General features: G+C 35.3%; 1 protein-coding gene across 18 annotated transcripts in view; it reads left to right on the top strand.

Moving 5' to 3' along the window:
* chb (CLIP-associating protein) overlaps positions 1-21,640 on the top strand; it is an 84,853-nt gene extending 63,213 nt beyond the window's left edge. For 5 of the 18 annotated variants that reach the window (XM_074139232.1, XM_074139235.1, XM_074139233.1 and 2 more), the window contains 23 exons: positions 253-342; positions 2,789-2,967; positions 3,958-4,067; positions 4,246-4,372; positions 4,491-4,744; positions 5,098-5,261; positions 6,531-6,614; positions 8,311-8,502; positions 10,839-10,952; positions 11,029-11,306; positions 11,468-11,602; positions 11,878-11,940; positions 13,227-13,394; positions 14,079-14,445; positions 15,503-15,636; positions 15,713-15,825; positions 16,028-16,163; positions 16,252-16,372; positions 17,214-17,379; positions 17,480-17,657; positions 18,243-18,311; positions 19,518-19,655; positions 20,912-21,640. In XM_074139232.1, coding sequence (XP_073995333.1) covers positions 253-342; positions 2,789-2,967; positions 3,958-4,067; positions 4,246-4,372; positions 4,491-4,744; positions 5,098-5,261; positions 6,531-6,614; positions 8,311-8,502; positions 10,839-10,952; positions 11,029-11,306; positions 11,468-11,602; positions 11,878-11,940; positions 13,227-13,394; positions 14,079-14,445; positions 15,503-15,636; positions 15,713-15,825; positions 16,028-16,163; positions 16,252-16,372; positions 17,214-17,379; positions 17,480-17,657; positions 18,243-18,311; positions 19,518-19,655; positions 20,912-21,160 — 3,629 coding nt within the window. In that variant the 3' untranslated portion in view covers positions 21,161-21,640. The remainder of the gene's footprint in view (positions 1-252; positions 343-2,788; positions 2,968-3,957; positions 4,068-4,245; positions 4,373-4,490; positions 4,745-5,097; positions 5,262-6,530; positions 6,615-8,310; positions 8,503-10,838; positions 10,953-11,028; positions 11,307-11,467; positions 11,603-11,877; positions 11,941-13,226; positions 13,395-14,078; positions 14,446-15,502; positions 15,637-15,712; positions 15,826-16,027; positions 16,164-16,251; positions 16,373-17,213; positions 17,380-17,479; positions 17,658-18,242; positions 18,312-19,517; positions 19,656-20,911) is intronic. The other 13 variants (XM_074139240.1, XM_074139242.1, XM_074139250.1 and 10 more) reach the window with 11 other exon arrangements.

The raw sequence follows: 21,640 nt of genomic DNA, 5'->3' as shown, positions 1-21,640 counted from the left end.
TAATCATACTAACATATTGTTATCATAAGCATATTGTTGAAATCTAGCACATGTTCGCTACTACTACACTGGTTCCCTTATAGATACCGAGTATATCGCAAACAACGGCCCGAGTGTCATCTTATAGTTTCACCTCTTTGAGATCGCTGCTCGCCGCGACAAACCGCGTATAGTGACACGGGGCCTTAAATACTTAGTAATCTCTGAGAAATTGTTGCTGTTGTTAAAGAAATATGTTGTTGTACAATACAGTTTCAACATCAAGTAGTTCTCCTTCCTCATCACTTCCATATACAGTCTCCAAACTAACTAGGATGGGTTCGCTAAGAAGAACTAAATCAGGTAATACTCTGGCTTGTCGCCAAATATCCATCACTAATAACAAAACTGCCAAAAGTCTTGGAATTTTTGTCCTTCTTTATTCACTTTTATTGTGCACCATATTTCACTCATTTTTTTTTTATATATTTTCAAATATCTGCATTGTTATTGGGGTCTGTTTTATAATTTTATTTTTTATTAGTACCTTAAATTAAAACCATCACAGACTTTGCCTTCGATGTGGAAACTTAATTCTATTTAAATATGATATTTTCTTCGGTCAGGCAGTATCCATCCACCTATCTTATTGGTTCCTACCTGGTTAATTTTATGTGGGTGTGGGATACTTCGCCAGTAATTTTCGAGGATAAAGACAGAGAAACCTTTTTGCCTGGTATTAGGGCTAAAGGTATCTGGCTCTGTGACTAAATAGCTATATGAATTGTATTATGCCTCTGTTGAGCCAGTCGATAACACATACACTTTATCTTTGGGGGCCAGGGAGCCGATAGTTAGATAAACCACTTCCGGGTGCCAGACATTACTCCAAACAATACCCCTTGCGAGGATGTATCCATTTTCAGTAGGTGTAACTTTATAGGGGAGCCGGCGAATTGGGATAATCCCTCTCTAATACCTAAACTCTGGCTAATCCAATTCCCGCTGAGGGAAATTTTTCACCTTTTTTTAGGATGAAAAGGTTGGTAGTGAACAGTAAAGGGTGGGCCGAAATTTTGGAACTTTCAATTTGTATAAACAGTAGTAATCGCGCTGCTTGGGGTAGCCCCCAGGGGGGAAAACATAGTGAAATTGAGGATTCAACCGGTGCAAATGACTTAGAAACGCGGAAGAAGTTTTAGTGTAGAAGCCCAGGCTCTTCCTGGACTGTTCCATACTTCCACGTAAACAGTTTAAAAAACTCCACTATGAGATGCTTAATGATGATGGTGTAAAATTTAAGGTACTATTTACTCCTTGGAGAAAACAATTTTCTGGTGTTGGTTACTAAAGCTTGACAGAGAAGGTGCTGTGGTGTAAGTTTTTGGTTTTCACTTTTATGTGGATGGAGCTGATAGGGTTCTTTGACGTTTGATTGAGTTCATTCACAATTCGAATCACTTCTCTTCTTAGCACCGATAAAATTTATTTTATTTTGTATGAATTGATTTCCTGAGCAGTGTCCACTACTCAGAATACTACGAAGTATTTATGAAATTAATCATCTCACCATTTCGCCAACTTTGGGTATTGGACTGAAGTGTTTTCGTTCACAGTAAGTATGGTGTAAGTCTGTAAATTATTACTGTTTTTCTATTATTGTTAGTATTTTGTGTTAACTTGATTTTGTCTTTGTAAAAATGAACTTATTATTCTTTTAGTTTTTATTATTAAAATAGTACAATACTTGTAATATGCATGCGCATTGTGTAGTTGGAATTGGTGTTTTGGGTTTGAATAGTATTGAACCAATAGGAGGCAAAAAGATTGTATTATAAGAGTCAAGTGAGAAAAACCTGCCTAATGTATGGGCGATCAGTAAATTTATAGCTTTTTTTTTCTTCGAAGATTTAAATTGGTAATAGAAAGCCGTGTAAGGTTTCAAATAATTATAATCTCTGGCAAACCATTACCAGCTTGAAAAAAATTGGATTCTGGAACACATACTCGTTTATGGGCAAAGACTGGACTGGAAACAATAGGGTTTCCTTGCTAGAAAAATACTTGACCTGAAGGAGTGCTGCGAGCGCGGTAAGCGGTTGTTTCTGGGAGGTCCAGTACTTTCCTGTTCACTTTCCTGAAATGAAGAAGGTTTCATCTTGGTTACAAGACACTGCCTCCTAAGATAATGTGTTATAGAGGCTTCTCATTGTCCAGAAATGCAGCAGGGGAAAAAAAGCTTCATTTCTCCCCTTGTGAACCCTTGCTTATCACGAACGGTATACAGCAAAAGGGTCGTGAAGTATGTGGAAAAGAAGCACAGTCTAGTATCTCAACCAGGCAGTTTGCTTACATAGAAACCATTTGTATTATTACTACAAACAATAAGTTAAGTAGTTTTCCAAAGGGTTACACAGGAGCGTTCAGAAAAGAGTAAAGAAAACAGAAACTCCCTTATTACCTAATTAGGTACGTCTATCTACTGCGTCCTTCGTCCATTTAAGGCAAAAATTAAAGGTAAACAGCGCAAAAACAAATATTCTCGCACGTCAGTATTACATAAGCTTATCTATTATGTATTTATTCATTTTTAATTTAAATAATAATGATGTATTCTATAGATTAAAAGATACCCTTGTTTAGAATGGGAGGAAACCACTTCTGAAGATCATTTTTCATTTTTTGCCTCACCTTCGAGTTTCCTGGACTTTTCCCCTGATTCCAGCACTAATTATATAAAACACAATGCCTAACTAAACTATGTACTTAATTGTTCTTTTTTATCTCTCTCTCTCACACACACAAACAGCAACTGGAAGTGGAGCCGCTACCCAGGCGGGGGCAGTTGATGAAGAAGGTTTTGTCAAAGCTTTCGAAAGTGTGCCACCTGTACAGATCTTCTCAGCCAGAGATTTAGAAGAAAATTTAAATAAAATCAGACAGATTATAGCCGATACAAATCAAGATTGGAATAAAAGAGTGGATGCGGTAAGTTTAGAAATGATTGTTTTGTGATAGTAATATATTTGTTTAATGCACCGAAATGCATTAATTTCTTTTTGTCGGGGATGGGGGGGCATAGTGAACTATGTGTACCCTTGTAGCTGTGTGTGATAAGATGGTGGCCACCCGAAGGATCTAAAGGGCAGTCATTTTGTTTCTTGAATAAACTCGTGAATTTTCTGTAGAGAATGATTAGGAAATCCTAGAGATAATTCTCATGTCTAGAAGGTCCTGTTATGTGGAGTTTATTTACAGAGAGATCGAAAAACAGTTGGGAGGGGCCGTGACAGTCGGTTGAGTGAAGAATCAATCTCCTGATCCATGTACTGAACAGTCGTATTTGCGCTTTGAGCGGCCATTATTATGTATGTAGATCGCGGAGGCTGCCCTGTTGAAGGGTTGTGCGTTTCTATAAAATTGAAAAAATGAACAGTGCCTTCAATGGATGTTTTGGATATCGGCCAATATCTTGGACTTGCTGCAGGTCTTCCCATTTGTATTTCATCTTTCCTTCCGGTGCCGAAGATTGAGAATTGGCTTCTCTTTTCAGTTCCTGTTACGTACGAATGGGATCTAGTTACCCTCCATCCTTGTTGCGATTTCATGATATCCAAGTGGATCAACTTATTCAAATCATCCTCTGGAGTGCATGAGTGGTGCGTGCATAGTTATTGATGTTAAAATCGTTACTTTGACAGAAGTTCCGATCACTTTCGAACTGTAGTTGGTAAAAGAACTTCCTACTTGCAGCAAAATTTTTAGAGTTTTAGAAAACCTCGCTTTTGGAGGTGGAAATTCGGGTATTTTTGACATTTCACATTTTAGAACTTTCAAACGAATCTTAAGCCTCCATCTACTATCCTGCAAAATTAATCATCAAGTCTAAAGAACAAATATCTGCAATTGTATTTACCACCATTTTTCTATTTTGTAAAGAAAAAAAGGCAAAAATGTTTTATTACTACATATTTACAGATTAAGAAGATCAGATCGTTGTTAATAGCGGGTGCAAATAGTTACGATGAATTTTTCACACACCTTAGACTTCTTGATCCGCCTTTTCAGTCGTCCGTCAAAGACTTAAGGTATGTTATCAACTAATGACATCTTTGAATTATTTTTAAGCATTTACCTAACTTAAAAATAATTTCTGAATAGATTTATATCTTTTCTTCTATTTTCAAGTAAGATCTAAAATAGTCATGATTATTCAGCATTATTGATTATTTTCCAGTTATTTATTGGTTTATTTCCTTTCCGCAGATCACAAGTTGTAAGGGAAGCTTGTGTAACAATAGCATTCATGTCGCAGACACTCGGTAATAAGTTCGAACATTTTGCCGAGAATCTAGTTCCTGTGTTGATCAACCTTATACAAAATTCCGCCAAGGCAAGTAATTAGAAGGCAAACCATTTTATACTTGAAACTTAATTAAAAAAATTACTATTGCATTACTTTTTCTCTTGCGAAAATAATTCACGTATTTAATTTTATTTGTTAAAACTAGATAATAGCCAGCGCTGGGCAAGTTTGCTTAGGGTTTATAGTTCGACACACCACGAGCGCCCGGTTAATCCCATTGATATGTAGTGGTCTTAGTTCTAAATCTCGAGAAATTAGACGAGCATCCATTAAGCTAGTGTATCAGATGTTCTCTTCTTGGCCAACCCATCCGCTACAACGACATCTTGCCCTCTTACAAGCAGGTCTGGCTTCTGCTATTGCGGACGCTGATCAGGAGGTTCGACTAACAGCTAGAAAGTAAGCAAATATTAACTTATAAGCTATCAGTGGGCATACTAGGCTAGGCTTAACAAGAGCCCATTGTTAAAAGTTTGGTTGCGCGTATAAAATAATTTTAATTTATATAACAATATAACTCGAGAATCTGATAAAGAATAAGCAATTTGCATATTTGTATGAAAATAATGGAGTAAAGCTACGAAAGTAACTGAATGACCAAATACAAAGTGAAAGAAACAACAAAAAGATCCGTTTTATAATGTACAGATTAACCTTAATTGCAACATCCTTCCAATTTAAGTTAAGCGACAAGTTTTAAAATAAGTAAGTAATGTTCAATGGTGAAAATTTTCTTTTTTATTTTCTTGTAGAGGATACTGGGCGTTTAAAGAACAATTTCCCGAACAGGCGGAAGTATTATTGAACAATCTCGATGCTAATTACAAGAGGAGCTTACATTCTGATATGTCAAATTCAAGTTCATCGAATTCGTTACATCAGCCGACATCTGCCTCCAAGATCAGACCTCCGACAGGTTAATGTTTAATCCTTTTTTTTTGTTTACTTTCAATTTGTGAAATCAAATATTTAGGTTTCATAATTTTAAGGTTTGCTAAGAACGAAGAGAACTAGTCCTGGAAAATTATTATCAACAAAATATTGGTTGGAAATATAAATAAACCCTTACCATCCTTGCAAAGAGGAATAATGGCACTATTGGCTGCCATAAATTTATGGTCACCAAACAAATCTAAAGTCTTCAGAAAAATTTATATATATAGTTTCCCAAATTAATGCGGTGTAATTGAGAGAAAAGAAATATTGATGTGAATTGCTGAGCGATGTAGAATATGTGCTCTTGACGAACACTGGGATCCTAGGTCAACCTTTCCAACTCGCAGCTTCCTGCTGTGGGTCTTACCATTAAGAGACAATCAATAAAATGTTTGGTTTTCCCCCTCTCCATTACTGATAAATAGCGAATTTAAACGTACGATCGGGTTGTTCACGAGCTTACCAGCCATCAGTTTTCGTTGTTTGCCAAAAAAGCTGTTGTGATGTCGATGTTTTGAAAGATCATAAAGTATAACATAAACTAATAAAGTATAACAGCCTTTACTAATAAAGTTTCTCATCTGATCCTTATTTAGCCAGGTCATGCTAAATATATAAAGCTCAACTTACTGTTGCAAATCGGATGCAGTAGAAGTTCGACTTCATAATTTTTCTTAAAAACGGTTCCCAACTAGTTTCTTAATATGTCATGCGGATAATCTTTGAATATCCATTTCTCTTCGGATACGTCCAGCTGTATAACATTTTCCCAGGTAACTTTTGGAGAAGGAGGAATAACTGCTTAACAGCTACCCAAAAATGTATTATTTCCGTGTATACACGGTCCTATCACTTGTAAATTATTGATGAGAATTAAATGACTGGCTTAAATTTTAACCCCGACGAAAATAGCGTGAATGCAGAAGTGTATTTCTTGAAGGGTTTTTCTCGCAAATTTCCTGATAACGACAACAAAATGGCTCTTTAAAGATGATTACATCCCACTGAAATGAAAGGCTGTAACTTTGGAAAATTAACAGTTTGAAAACTTTTTCCCGGGATGTTCACTTTAGCCGCAATTCTGATGAGTTAAGGGATAAGCTCCCATCTAATAGTTGTCAATGTAATGTTTAAACCTAGGCCGCCCATCAAAAATATGCAATATCTATTGTCCATCTCCTTGATGATGTAATAGCTACCGTATTACCGATATGTAAACATATTACGATAAATTGTATCCTACTTAAAGCAGGTGGTAGCACGGAGAACCTATCTGGAGGCCGAAGAAGTAGTGGTTCGTCCATACCTGTACTCAGGAAGGCAGAGACCACAGGTTTTTTATCTTCTCCCAGCTTCATTATTATTATTTTTGCTTCTTTTAGCTTTTTATTTTAATCATTTTCACTTATCCCGGCTTGTTGATTGCTTAATTTGTTTTCCTGATTATTTTAGCTTTTTTTGCATTTACTCATTCCCTTTAATTATATAGTTAAGGTAAAAGCGAAAGGTTTTAAAGAAATCTGATGATTAAAGAAATTAAACCTGGAAATCTGATGTATATATTTCTATCATTTTTTTTAAACGGTGAAAAGGTTGGTTAGTTAACTGGATTGGTGTAGAATGAAATACAGGATTTCTGTGGGGTATCTTGGTTTTGGTAGTTGGTAAATTTGGAGGTTGTAAAGATAAACAGCTGTTTCGGCATCCACTACACTTTCTTTCCTCTGTTACTAAAGCCCCAATAGATAACGAGTACTTGCGACCTTAGGAAATGTGTCTTCTGTTTAGCATGAAGTTAGTTTTCCCTAATTCCAGAGTTCGATTACTCTCACATCTTTATACTCCCGATAAGAAAAGCATTGCTATCGTTCCAAACTTTTGAAATCCCGTTTTCACCGAAAATGTCATCTTTTGAGGTTGGTACAAATACTTGACCGAAAAGTCGCAGGAAGTTCAAAAGGTTATATTCCCATTTCATTTAAGAATTCCTATCATAACAAAAAGTTGCTAAACGATGATGAAGAATGAAGTCTCCGCAAGGAATTCTTTACTATTTTTCTTTATTTTTGAATATAGTCCAGACGATTTCAATTGTTTTATTCAATATTTTACAGGTAAAAATCCATTTCCCCTGATAAGCTTTTAATGACAGGGTTGAGTTGAAATAAATAGGTGATAAAATTTCACATTTGACCAAGACAAATGTACCCCCTAAATTCTGGAATCCCCATTTCTGGTTATCTATATTTCTCTAGAGTCCATAAAATTAGCATCTTGCAGAAGCGGTAGGAGATATGCATGCACAGTGATTGGTAATCCCATTCTATAATTCCGTAATCGTGTATTCAATTATTGTTTCTATTTATTTTTTTATTTTTTCCACTATTTATATGTAAAAAAAGCTTTTGAAATAGAAATAAATAGACTAATTGCAGCATAAAACTAAAAAAAGTAGTTGAAATAATATTTTTTTAAATGTTATTATTATTGATTTAATTTAAAAATATCTTTTTATACCACTAATAATAATAACAAGCAAAAGTAATATTTTAAAATTAAACCAAATTCTTGTATTTTTTTTACTTAGCTTGTCAAAACTTGATTTTATCTAACCTGTTGATTGAGATCATATTGCATTGAGGTTTTATATAAATTTATTTCTTTGTTCTGTTGCAACATAAGGAGAATCTCATTGCAATATGAAAGGAATGGATTTTTTACCCAATTATTAATCCTGTTGAATCTAGCCTAAAAGAATTTTAATTGCTAAGTATTAAATTAGACATAGACATCTAGACATGTATTTATATTGCTGAAGAAAAATTGTGTTCAGAGTATTTGATTCTGGTACAGAAAAACAAGAAAATAAAGAACAGAACCAAAAATTTAAATAAAAAAGCACACATTAACAAAAAAATAAAACATTCTTTGTTCTAAGTGATACCGTTTAATGGCTTCCTAAAAGAACAAACTTGAACAAAGTATTAAATTAGTATATTTGTAATAACATACAATATTTATACAATTAGAAATAGTTTTCTCAACCATCTTTCATGTAACTAACATCGTAGAAGCGCCCATTCGTCGAGGGATGGTCACTCCACCTTCAGCTTCCAGAAGATCCAATTCAGCGGTGGATCTGCAAGCTGCGCAGAGAGCCAAGGCTAGAGCCCAGTATGCAGCCATGGCTAGACAGAAGATAGGATCCAATGCTAGTCTGCGTATGTTAATATTTATTTTTTAGGATTTACTTATTTTATACATATATATGTTTGCTTCAAATATTGATTTGTTTTCAAAAGCAATATACCTAAGTTCTATATGTACTAAATTGCTTTACCATTTTTATGTGTCTTAAAAGTTTTGAACATATTATGTCTTGCATGGGTTAGTTATTGTCATTGAGAAGTTCGGCAATGATGTACGACAAACTGCAAACCATGTTATTAACATAACCTACACTTATTAACTATCTTAATTACTTGAAACATTTGCATTTTAGTTTTCTTTTTATCGTCACATGTGATGTTTGGAGCTGGAAAAACAATAGCTTTGCAAAAGAAGTTTCCCCCTCGCCTTGATCACAATACTTTTTTTTTTTTTTGGTTCTTTACGTTTTGAAGGAAGTTTGGAAGACAAATATGATACTTATTAAAGAAATTTTGTTGGTCAACACTATCGGTAAATTTCTTTGGCTATTAATAAGAACACTTCTGGACAATTTCCAAAAAAAAGAAATGCTTATCGACTACACTTATACCTCGTTGGAGGTTGCCTCTGTTAAGGGTACACAGCCATTGCTTGCAAGATACTTCTCCGAGTATAATCCTGTCCATGCACGAAACGCTGATCGGAATTACAATCTTTTACCATCACTACTAATGTTAACGAACTGAACATGTTTTATACCCCAATATAGTCACCAAATTAACCTACATAACTAATTTTCAATATTATTGTATATTTTTTTTAATTATTACATAATAATTGTGTATCACTGTTTGACATGGTCATTAAAATGCAACACAAAACTTACACTTGGCCATCATATTTCCTCTAGCTGTTCCATCTCAGAATGAGACTTCACGCTTCATACAAACTAAATTTCCTGACCCATTTACTCATGGTAGCATTAACCTGACCACTCGACATCACCTTTTAGCTCCAAAGCCAAAGAAAGCTCCGAATCAAAGAATCGGAGGATAGTTCAAATTGTGAACGTCGTGAAATAAACTGCTTTATCTCCCAATGAAAGCAGATGCTAATTTCGTTTGTAATAAATAATACGCGACAGTATGTAAGAATACATCGCTGGTATGAACAGTAATTACTGAATCAGCTTCATTTGTTCTTTGTCAAGCTTCACCTAATATATTTATACACCTCAGCTCAAGCTACATATATTTATTTCTATGATCTATTAGCAAGAATTAGCTTTTACCCAAATTTGCTGTTTTGTGTTTTGTTGGGCAAATTTAACATTCGTAATGTTTCTCATGCTGGGCTTACATTTCAGTGGATGGAGGTATTTGAATATTAACAGTTTTTCAATAGTTTTCTATTTTTTTTTTTTAAAGAAAATTCATAATTTTGATTAAAGAAAACTGTACCCAAGATGGCTTTTTGTTTTCTATTTTTGCACCGATAAAGTAGATAGTAGCTTGATGTTTTATAGTTGCTATAATTTTATTTTTCAAATTGAGACTGAAGTAAGCACTTGAAATTAAATCTAGTTCAAATTAAGTATTTACATGTTTTCTGTTTGCCAGTTGATCTTATCTGTTTCTTCCTTTAAGATGTGTTTTGAAATCTGGTTTGTTAAGAGTAGGTTGAGAGAAACTCGTCATCGTCTATAAATCAAACTTTAATTAGGAAAATAGCAGAAAGTTCAGAAAGCGCTGCTAGTTTAGAACCCCCGATATAACGGTTTCAGAGAAAATTAGCCAAGCTGCTTGTGCTGAAGATTATCAATTGGGAACGGTTGCGACGTATTTCTTTAAACTTAGTGAACTCATTGAAATTGAGCCACATCTCGGAAGGAGCGTAGTTAGTCTTATTCTTAAGTGCATTTTTATTGCACTTCTATCAAAATAGAAGTAGCAATTAAATTATGTAAACAAAAGTCCAAATTTGAAGGTTATCAATCACTTCAGATCCCGTTTTTCGAAAGTATTTCTTGTATTCACAGAATATGCTGAAATTTAAGACGCATGATAGGTAAGGAGGAGGGATGATGTTAAGCACTCTTAAATAAAGTGCGGTTTCAGATCTAAAGCTTATCTAATACCAGAATAACATTTAAGAGTCAAAAATGGCATAACGCAAGATTTCACAGAGGAAATATATCATATTCTTCTCAAGGTAATTCTTTAACGTATTTAACTGATTTTCTATGTTTTCTCAAAAGTCATGCATCTATTTTTTGATGATTAGGTATCTAAAATTGATGGGGAAAAGCTCGAAATGTTGAATCTACTTTTTTTTTCACTTTAAATAAAAAATAACTACAAAATAACTACTTCTCAACAAATAAAGTTGTACAATTTTCTTTTCACAGCACGTCCAAAGAAAACTGTAGATTCTGGTCCAAGTTCGCTAGTTAGTTCAGGATTTTCACCTGAGCACAGTAGGCAAGGACGTAGCAGGTCTACTCGTGTTTCACAATCGCAACGTAAGTTCATTCATTTGCCAAAAAGCTTATTGATCTAACTTCAAATATTTTACTAATTTGAATATGTGTTTTACAGCATCTAGTCGTTCTGGTTCACCATCATCACGTCTGAATTATGCTGGACTTGGCACTGTCGATCGGAGCCGTAGGTCGCCATCCTACCAAAGTAGATCCGGAGCAACTAGTAGAGAGACAAGCCCTGGAAGATCTGGACATCATCATCTACCACCGTTAGCGTCGTCCACAAGTAAACTGAGAGCTTTAGCCAGGCCACCGACAACTAGACCGCCGACTATTGCTCATAAGATTCTACAACAGTCTCTGGAAGCGGAATCTGCGCTAGCGGATGCCCTTGTGAGTATCTTTTACTAGTATCTATGGGAATAGTAATAGAAATATTCTAAGACCTTAAAGGAGGATCCCAGGGAACGTTGCTGGTTGAGACTTGTCTAGGCATATGCCCGTCAGTCTTGTCTGATCTTGTATACTGTTACATTGGTAAATTTGTTTTTCAGAGTTACGAACCAAGAGATATCAGCCTTTTAACATCTCCCAGGCGAATACGCGGTTTGGATGATCATTCTGATGATAGCGAAACCTCTAGTGTCTGTTCAGAGAGATCCTTCGAATCGCACAGAAGAACTTCAGATGTAAGTAACAACATCTTCGGTTAGATTAGTAATTTTACTTTTGCCTCTTCTGTTCTTATTGTCAGTTTTTTTGTACTATTTGGATCTGTATCATCTACACTGTGTAGCTAACAGTTGTTTTTAAAAATATTTGTTTATTTGTGTTTCTTTATTTTATCTTACTTTATTCACTTTGTTTTATTTGTTTGTTTCCTTAATAATTTTTTAACATTAAATGAAATTAAAACAAAACACAGAAACAGTCATTGATGTTTAACAAACCTTTCTTAATGTAGTCGTTCTCATGGAGTGGCTCGCAACAGAGATTGTACAGGGAATTATGGGAACCTGCTATCAAGGTAAACCCAATCTTTTGTTGATCTTCTCATTATCTTACAGTTTTACTATAAATAGGAAATAGCTTTCAAACAGGAAATGTGCAGCACTAATCGCTTACTTTCTCTTACTTCCGCCAAATGCGAATATTTTTCGTAATCAGCTGTTTTCAGTATAGAGTTTTTTTTTTTATAAGAACAACAATAAGCTTAGATAGTTCAAACGTGATGTTTGCCTATCCGATAGTTTGTTCTTGGGCGTAGAGTATTTCCATGAAGCCGTAAGAAACAAACGAACCATTTGAGTTGAATGACTGAAAATCTAAAAGTTGCATATAGTTGGATGTTTCAATGCGCGTTCGCTTGATGAACTCCTTTTGATGCAGCTTCCTCTTCTTCCTGTTGCAGTTATCTTCTTCTAGGTGCATTGTTTTCTCAGTCTACAATCCTGTAAATGAGACCTATTGACTCCTTTAGGTGGTGCCGTATTAAGTTAAGCTATTAGGTGGTAATACAATTTTTCGTCTACTTTTCCCCCACCACTACTGTTAATACGATATCTGAGCAGTGCAAGGAAATATTGCAACAGTCCGTCTGAAAGGAAGTAACTTGGCTTACCGAGATGCCAAACCTTGGAATGGTCCTGTACGCCCCCCTTTCCCCTCCTCCTTCCCTTTCTTTAAAGAGTCATGTTGGATCAGTATTTTCATCGATATAGCTGGCCTTTTTTTTTAAAGATTCTCTGGGGCTAGATTTTCATTTATCTTCAGAGAATAAATCATCAGATGTGTGTAGAGAAATTTGACTTCCGGCTATAAATCTGCTGCCTGTTGTCATTACCATCTGTCGCAACTTTTTTAGCGTTGCTTAAAACTTCACATTTGAGAGATATTGATGGCGATCTAGTACGATTTTCGTTAATGTCCTCGACTCTGTACTTTGCAACACTGAAAGCAAATAGATAGGTATTTAGTAAAAGTCCAAAGTCTAAAAGAAAAGGTTGTAAGAAGAAGAAGTCGTAAGTGTATGGCACATTTTTTGCATTTTTGAATTTAATTAATCTGATCTGAAAGTACCCAATAAGAAGTTAATATACGAGTAGTCTTGGACAGACAAACTGTAATCTACTAGAAAAGTGCATGATGCATGAAGGTGTTTGGCCAAAAATGTAAACAAAATTGTGTTTATTAACTTATTCTTTGATTAAAGGTGTGTATGTGTTCGTTTGTTTTTAATATTGATAATATTATATAAGTATTATTTATATATTTTTATATACATTAAGCAATTTCTTCTTTCTATCTATCTAGGATATCGCAGAAATAATGCTGGCGTGTGAGTCAACACACTGGAGTGACCGGAAAGACGGCCTCGTCTCCTTATCGGCCTATCTTCAAGCAGGAAACACGCTTAGTCCTCATCAGCTTACCAGGATTACTGATAATTTTACTAAAATGCTCAGCGATTCTCATACAAAGGTATTTATTTAGATTTCAAGATTTCGTCAGAAAAACGATCCGAGATTTGTGGGTCCCTTAAGCGTGAAAAAAATGTGTTTCAAATTTTAAACTCATAGGCAGATCCAATTTGATATTTCTATAAATTTCCCAGAAGATTTTACAAAGTTTTGGTCAACCAAAATACCACTGCACTTTACGTTTTTTTAAAAGATTTATAGCTACTGTCGAATTGCTTTCAACTAGTTGTACTGTTTGTAAATTTATCAATTAATGTGTTTTAATAGAAATACTTCCTAGGAAGATCGATTAAGATAGTCAGGAGAGAGGAAGTTTCTTTGATGTGCCTTGGATTTAAATTCTGTTTTATAATACACGGTTCTGTCTCTAGTGAATTTTAAATTGGATTTAAATTTATGGCTGAAATCGTATTTGAAAGAAAGAAAAAAAAATCCACAAACGAAAGTATTCTTCACACATAATGGATCGTTCTCTTTATCGAATTTAGATGATGAGACTTTTCTATATCTTCGTTTAATTCTTAAACATAGATTTATGTTATGTATAGTGGGTGAATCAGTAAGTAATGTCCATATGCCTACTGTCTGCGTGTAGTACATCTGAAGTGGAGCGTTTACCCTAAATATGTCTGGCTATTCTGTTCCTGTGATTGTATTAGTTGCTCAGGTTTTCTTAATTTTGCAGGTGTTTAGTCTATTTCTGGATACTGTGGCCGATCTACTGACAACACACGCCTCAGATCTACATCCATGGCTATACGTACTGCTTACTAGGCTTTTCAATAAACTTGGCTCAGATTTACTGACATCGATACAGGCGAAAATTAATAGAACATTAGATATTGTGCGCGATTCATTCGGCCCTGAACCAGTATTACATTGGGCTTTGAAATTTTTTGTCGATCCAACGCAAACACCAAACACGAGGGTAAAACTGGCTGTACTACAGTTTCTCGCCAAGACTGCACCATCGGCCGATCCGGCCATTGCTTTCCCTCAGCCTGGACCAAACAACAAGGATGTCACTACGGCCGCTCTAACTAAGATGATAGGTAAGTTCCATAGGACAATGTAATAGCTAGCAGGTCGTAGCAAGGTTCTATGTTTTAATATCTTGTTATTTTAATAATTGAGACTGAGTCGTCCTCTGTTATATTTTATTTTAATTCAGTATTATTATTAATCTATACAAGGAGTAAATTAGGAGTTTACAGGGTTTGTATGGCTAAGGATGTTACTTCTCGGGGAGGAAAAACCAAGGCCCGAGAGCTTTACCCAGGAGTCACTCTCCAGAATTAAGAGTCTGATTAAAAGAACAGGTCTGGAGGGCGAGCTCTCAAGTCGGAGAGCCACAATAGATCCAAAGGGGTCGCAGTGGCGTAGGCCTTGAGGCCACCCTAATTTAATCTATTCTAAATTAGAAGTTGTTTTCAGCTCCAAAAACTGTCATTTAATAACACAAGTCGTAAGTAGTAAGCACTCAACTCACTTTTTACTTTTAACGTTTCTAATTTGCATATAAATTCTAGTTTATATATCTCTCTTCAGGTCAACTTATCTTTACCCATCTTAATGTTAAAAAATAGATAAATATGCAAGAAAAGAAAATTTATAAAATTAAAAGCAAAAAGATGGAAAACGTAAACCTGGACATGACAAAGTTTACCAAAGTGAACTTTATTAAAAAGGGTGATTACTCCACATGGCGTTAGTTAGGTCGTTGGTAACCTGTTTGTGACCCCATTTTGTAGGAAGAGATGTCGATCTGTATAAGTAGGACCCTGTGAAAGTAGCCTGCAAGATATCTGCAGCGGGTTAATGAATAGAATTTCAAGCAAGTTCACTCTATGTAAGTCAAGCATCTTCTAGTGCATCGGGTATAAGTGGAAGTAATGTGATGTCAACTTTCAAAATTGAATGTAAAATTGGAGTTTTATTTTATTTTTTTGTCGAAAAAGAAATGCTAATTCTGTTAATGTAGTAGTGAAGCTTTATCTGATCAAATGAGTCATTCCCTTGGCACGTTATCATTAAATTTAGTTTAACATTCCACATTTTCTTGCCTAATAACTAGCTTTATGATTTTATTTTATTTTTTATAATCTCCAGGCTGGACCATGGGCGATAGTATCAAGCAAGGAAGTGAACTACGTAGAGCTGCCCAAGAAGCTATCTTAGCTCTATTCAATCTTAATACACCGCAGGTTACGTTGAGGTTTGCCCAATTACCAAAAGAGTATCAGGTTAGTATTGTATTTACTTAATCTTGTTAGGGTTTCTAACTCCTAGAAACATTAGTACAGGCATCGCCACTTACAGGAAGCTGCAGCCAGTCTTATTCAAGGTAGAGTGCGGAAACCAAGTTTGACAGGAGGCTCACTCACTGAATCTTCATCAAAACCAGATTCTTTAAGTCCTGATCAAGTTTATAGGTAAGTCTAATTCTATCGGATACCATTGAGTTGTTGAGTGATTTTAATTAGGCTCATTTAAAATAGCTTTCCTCTTATCAGTTGGAGAAATAACAAACTAGTTGTTTATTGCTCTACTAAAATCCTTGGCTCTAAAATTCGGCCAACTGTTGGAAGATATTTCCCGTAACTTTCTCTGCTAATTTTTTATTTATGGTTACAGATCGTTACGAAGGACAACTGCAGAGATCCAGTCATATTCATACGACGGCAAAGTGGCCGATACTGCGTCGCATGACAGTGGCATCAGCCAGATGTCTATAAACGATAAACATGATATCGACCTTATCACTAATTGGGTAACTATAAGAATATTTTGTTTATCTATAGCAGTTATTGTTGTTGATCTGTAGCAGTTGTTGAAGTGTTTTTGTTTTTCCTCGCTAGGCTGGCTCGTTGTCATTGTCCTCGCCAACAAAGCAGAAGGAATGTAACGGTCTAGAGAGTACTACTGACGGAACAAACGTTGTTACAACCTTGCTCGGTAGCAATGGCTTTAATAATTCTGGTAATTTTTTCCCTTTTTCTTTCACTTTGTCTTTCACTAGGTAAAGAAAGTGTTGCAAAATTGAGTTTTCATGGGAAAATCCGTTTTGAGGTCCCCCGAGTCCTGGAAGAGTGGTTTTCAGTAAATGGTTTGTCCATCTGTTAGAAAATGATTGCAAAAACTAAAAGTAGCTGGAAAACTTATTTTTTTTATTTTATCTGATCAAGTGAGATGACTGTAACTTAACGATCAAAATTGCTCTACCAGAACTTATACTTCACTCTATGATTTTTTTTTAAGATATTTATCTCAAAAGTGGCTTCAACGATTTTCATTAATTCTGTGCACACATTGCACATTGTTGATATTCTAGTAAGTTTTATTCAGGATTTTTTTTGCTAGGATAATTTTATTAAGGGCACTTTTGGAGGGTGGGAGAGTTAAGGGTGTGGCTGAAATATACGAGATTTTGGAGAAAATGAAGGAGTTTTCACTTTTCTGAGTTTTCTCGAAAATCTCTCCCAAGATTCCCTCTAGATTTTCTAATTAGGCCAATAAATTTACTTGAATCATTCAGTTAGAAAATTTTCTTGGAACAAGTTGAAGGTGTCGCATGGCTGTACTGTACAGCTTTACTGTCAGGATAATGTTATTAAGAATTAATAGTGAATGCTGGAATTATTAAGAAAAACTCGAGTCTGTTTGCATCAGATTTGGTAGGGGGCGTACCGACTGCTGGAGTCATTCGCTCCTTATATTTATTTAATTCTTGTTCTCTTTGGATTTCACCTTTAAATGAACAGTCATACTTGTTTTGAAAGTTTTTAATGAAGGTATATGTTTATAATTTTTGAATGAATAGTGGATATATCGGAAGGAAGCAGCAGTGGCGCTGGAGAGCTGGAAGGTCTGAGTAAAACCTTAGACTCTTTGGAATCGTCCGTGGCCGAAGAGAAGAAACAGGCGTTGGTCATGTTGGCTGCTCAGATTCGGGAAGCAGATCCCATTCTAATATCCACACACTTCAAGTATGTAGATAGCAAACATTTCTCTCTTAGAAACTTGATTTCTTTTCATTCTGTTAGTTGAAAGAAAAAAAAAAAAGCTGATTTTGAAATGGCATTACAGACGTGTATTGCGAGTAGTATTGCCGGAAGTGACGGGCGGGGAAGTGGACAAAAGAGAAGCTTCGCTTACGGCTCTCTGTGAAATATTGAAGAAGAAAAGCCTTTCGCCGATGCTCCAATCATTTACAGAGCTCATTCTCATCAACGTCATCAAAGCGTACGCTGACACTAACAGAGATGTAAGTGCCATTTCTTTTTCACTTTCTTCATATTTACCAAAAATTCTATTCTGGACATTCACCTCTTACAGAGGGGGAGGAAGGAAAGTCTTCGTTTGTTGAGTGAATTTTTCTCCTTTTCCTTGGAAATGGTTATCCTTCTCCATCTTCACCGCTTTTTCTTTCTAGTGATTGAATTTCATTTTTGTGTAATATTTGACCTTTAAAATATATTCCTCTAAAGAACGTATTATTGTTCCGGTCATTTTTAAAATTTCTTATAAATACACCTTTAAGTCTTCTTAATGTTCCATTCATTAACTGAAGTAGTAATCTAACTGCTAGCAAAATCTGATCCAAGCACCGAAGTCGTAGCTCAATGTGAACACGTCAACACATTGATCTTAAAGCTCTTTGTTCTTGTTGTTCGCCAGACTCCGTTTATTAATTTTCTCTATATTTGGAAAACATTTTTAAACCAAAACCAAGTGCTTCAACTGTTGATTAAAGACCTTTTCTCTTGAATTCAGTCGCCATAACGTCATGTAATTTGACGTATATTAGATTTAATTGAATAAAGTAATAGTCTAAGAATTACATTTACAGATAGCCAAGCACGCTGAGCCTTGCATCGAAGAAATTGCTAATGCATTAAAATTGGATTTAGTAATGAAGGTATGTTGGTTAATTTTATCATTTAGTCTATATTAAACAGTGTTAACCATCAATTGGGTCTTTGAGAACACCTTAAACTTTTGTTAAACTCAAGTTCATCCATTACCTTACTGTTTAGTCATGTCCTAAATCAAGTTAAGTCCTCTGCAACGGAGTGGTATGCCAAGTTGTTGAGAAGTGTAAAACCGTCGTGTGGGCATACCAAAGAAAGGATACCTGAAGAGATTAGTCTAGGCAGTCTTCTAGGAATTTGGCGCCAACCTAAAACTGTTCTATTTTGACTGGTTTCAGATTTTCTTCTATTTTCAAATATTGGCTTAACAAGTTTCTGGAGGAAATTTAAATTCCACTAGTGTGTTGCCCGAGTACAGAACGTTTTGCCGCCATTCCAGTAAAAAAAAAAAAAAAAAAAAAATCTTGTAATATGATCATCAAACAGTTCTGATCATATTAGTTATTATTCTGTATTCTCTTTAAAAAGCAATTAAGATCCAAAATAAAGGGAGAATTTGAATCAACTATATTTGAATTGGATCTAGCGCTGAAATTAGGCGATATGTATGCCAAAATTAAAATATTTTACGACGCATGTTATTGTAAGTGTAGAAGGATGAGCTCGAGTTAACCTGAGGGTGCAGATATGCACAAATAGTTGTGCATATCTGATAAGTCTGCAGGTCTCAGGTGTGTTGTTTGAATGTTAGAGTTGTCAGCAGTGAGTTCTATTTGGTTGGGATATCGCACGTGGCTAATACAACTTCTTAGTTCATATCTAGAGAGTGCTTCAGGTTAAAGATAATACTTCAGTCTAAATACTATTAATGCATTTGGATAAGCTAAGAAGATTGTGAAAATTGGAAAACTATTATTGAGGGGAACGCGGAAAATACGATAATTATTATTGTGGGGCCAACCATTTTAGTTTTGCGCGAACGACGTCCGATCTTCTAGATTTGACTGGACTGATCCTTCAGTAGATCTGAAAGTGTATTAAAGAAATTTCTGAACAATGTTCTTCTGACTACTGGTGAAGACAGATAAAAAAGGTATACTGACGAAAAAAACACCAAGATGAAGTGGTCGTTGAAAATAAGAGATTTCGATTTGAAAGAAGGGTAGCGATCGACGTCAGTGATCTGTCTTATGCTGTTTTGGAAGTCTTGACCAATTGATTGTCTTTAGTAAAAATTATCTATAATATTGCAGGTGCTGATACCACTGATGAGTGTGGAGGCGTTTCCCTACAATCTGTCCGTCATCAAAGCTTTGACCAAGGTTGTGGAAGCTCATTCTAAACAACAGCTGCTAGCATTCTTGCCGGAAATTATGCCTGGACTGATACAGGTCAGTTTGCTTGCCGTTTTTCTTAATTTCTCATTACAAGAGAGATAAAGAGAGAGAGAGAATGTGAGTACAATTTGTTTTTGATTTCGACTTTTCACGAGCAAAATCCGTTTTAAGATCTCTTGCATTACGTAAAAGTAGTTTTTATAAATTGGTCTCTATGCGTGGTTTGTCTGCGTGTAGGTTTCCGGTCTGTCCGCAAAACATTCAGATTTCATGTTCGGACCCGCAATCAACTTTTTTCTCAAAATCAGCCAACTTTTAGTTGAACTAAGAAAAAAAAAAGTTGAAAGTTTTCCTTAGAAATTAGACACAACGTATAGTGTTCAGCCTGTCTACCAGTTTGGTTTGAAATCTTTTACGACGCATGTATAGAGTGGATATTCACGATAATGCTGTGACACGACTTGGTGCCTTCTCTATACTCAATATTGCTGACGTTGTGTTAACTATGTACCATATTTGATTGTTGCAACAATCGTTGCAGTTGTAAACTTCAATAAAAGTTAATAAAATAAAATAACTGGCAAAGGTACCATATAATTCAAATCTAAACCTAACTTGAGTTGTTTGAATATATACAGGGTGAACCAGTAAGTATTGTCCTTAGGCCCTACTGTGTGTACTACATCTAAAGTGGAGTTCAATGACGTATTGGCCAACTTCATATTTTCCACTGTTCTTGAGTGATGTCACTTTAATTTTTTTTTTTTTAAATCATTACTTTTTTACAATAAAAATGTTATTACTCAGAAAGTTTTAGTCCGAATTCGATTCTTGTTGACACGATTAGAAAGACAGATAAATTTCCTAAAAATTGACACCATTTTGAAGCATGAATTATTCTCCAAACAGCTTCAATTGAGTACTCGACTTTAGATGTACTACACAAAGTAGACCTATGGACAATACTTACTAGTTCACCCTGTATATATCATTCTAAATCAAACTATTTGAACTGCTATTTACTTACTGCGAGTAGAATCAGACTACGTAAAATTTTTTTACAATTCCCCGAAATTTTGTACGTCATTTTAAAACTTGCGACAAGGTCGTTTGAAATAAATCAATGTTTAAGCAACGGAGGTAGAGGCTGGCGTTTTTTGAGATGCTCCAAGTCCAGAAAAGTGTTTTTTTTAGGACGTGTAAGTGCATGTAATGTGTGTGTGCGAACTAGCTCAAACAAAAATCGTGAAAATGTTTCAATTGTTGGGGGGAAAAAAAATTTGAATAAAATCGTATCTCTGTTTGAACAGGCATACGGCCATGACGAAAGCTTGGTGCGCAAGTCGGCCGTGTTTTGCATGGTGGCGCTGCACGACAAGCTGGGCGACTCCTGCATCAAGCCATATTTGTCCTCTTTGAGTGCCAGCAAACTGAAACTATTAGATTTGTACATAAATAAGAAACACCAGCCAAACACATCCAAATCTACTACATCTTCGGCCAGCAGTGGTGGCGCCGGCGCCGCCTCCGCCTCCACTCTCAAGCACAACAATGTATAGCCGTCGCTCCGCCATTCAGATATCTTGGCCTCCCCCTCTCTCCTTAGTCTACTTCTCACCCCGCAACACCCCACCCAAAACATCATCTTCATCTTATCCAGTAAATAATTCTCTCTACATTATATGTACCATGTATCTTATATATTAATAATGTATTCTTTAATATTTTTATTTTATTTTAAAATCATTTATAGTGTACAGCAGCTTTATTATATTAGAATATTAAAATTGTACGAAGATAATACAAATGCAGGGCACATCATTATATGAAATATGCAAATGTACTTTAGTAGGAGCAAATCATGAAATACAAATACTAACATTCTGCTGTGTGCCGCCAACATAATGTCTGATTGTTTTGTTAATAACAATAAAAAAAAAACATAATATATATGTTTTATTGAAAACTATTTGTACATTGCTTTGGCGATCTAGAAATAATAAAAGTTTTGAGTAAAATATAAAATTAAAAAAAAAAAA

This window comes from Rhodnius prolixus, unplaced genomic scaffold (genome assembly GCF_049639745.1).
Source record: "Rhodnius prolixus isolate KJV_2025 unplaced genomic scaffold, Rpr scaffold_23, whole genome shotgun sequence".
Classification (NCBI taxonomy): Eukaryota; Metazoa; Arthropoda; class Insecta; order Hemiptera; family Reduviidae; genus Rhodnius; species Rhodnius prolixus.
Note: the sequence above shows the minus strand (reverse complement) of the source record. Positions and strands in the feature narration are given on the sequence as shown.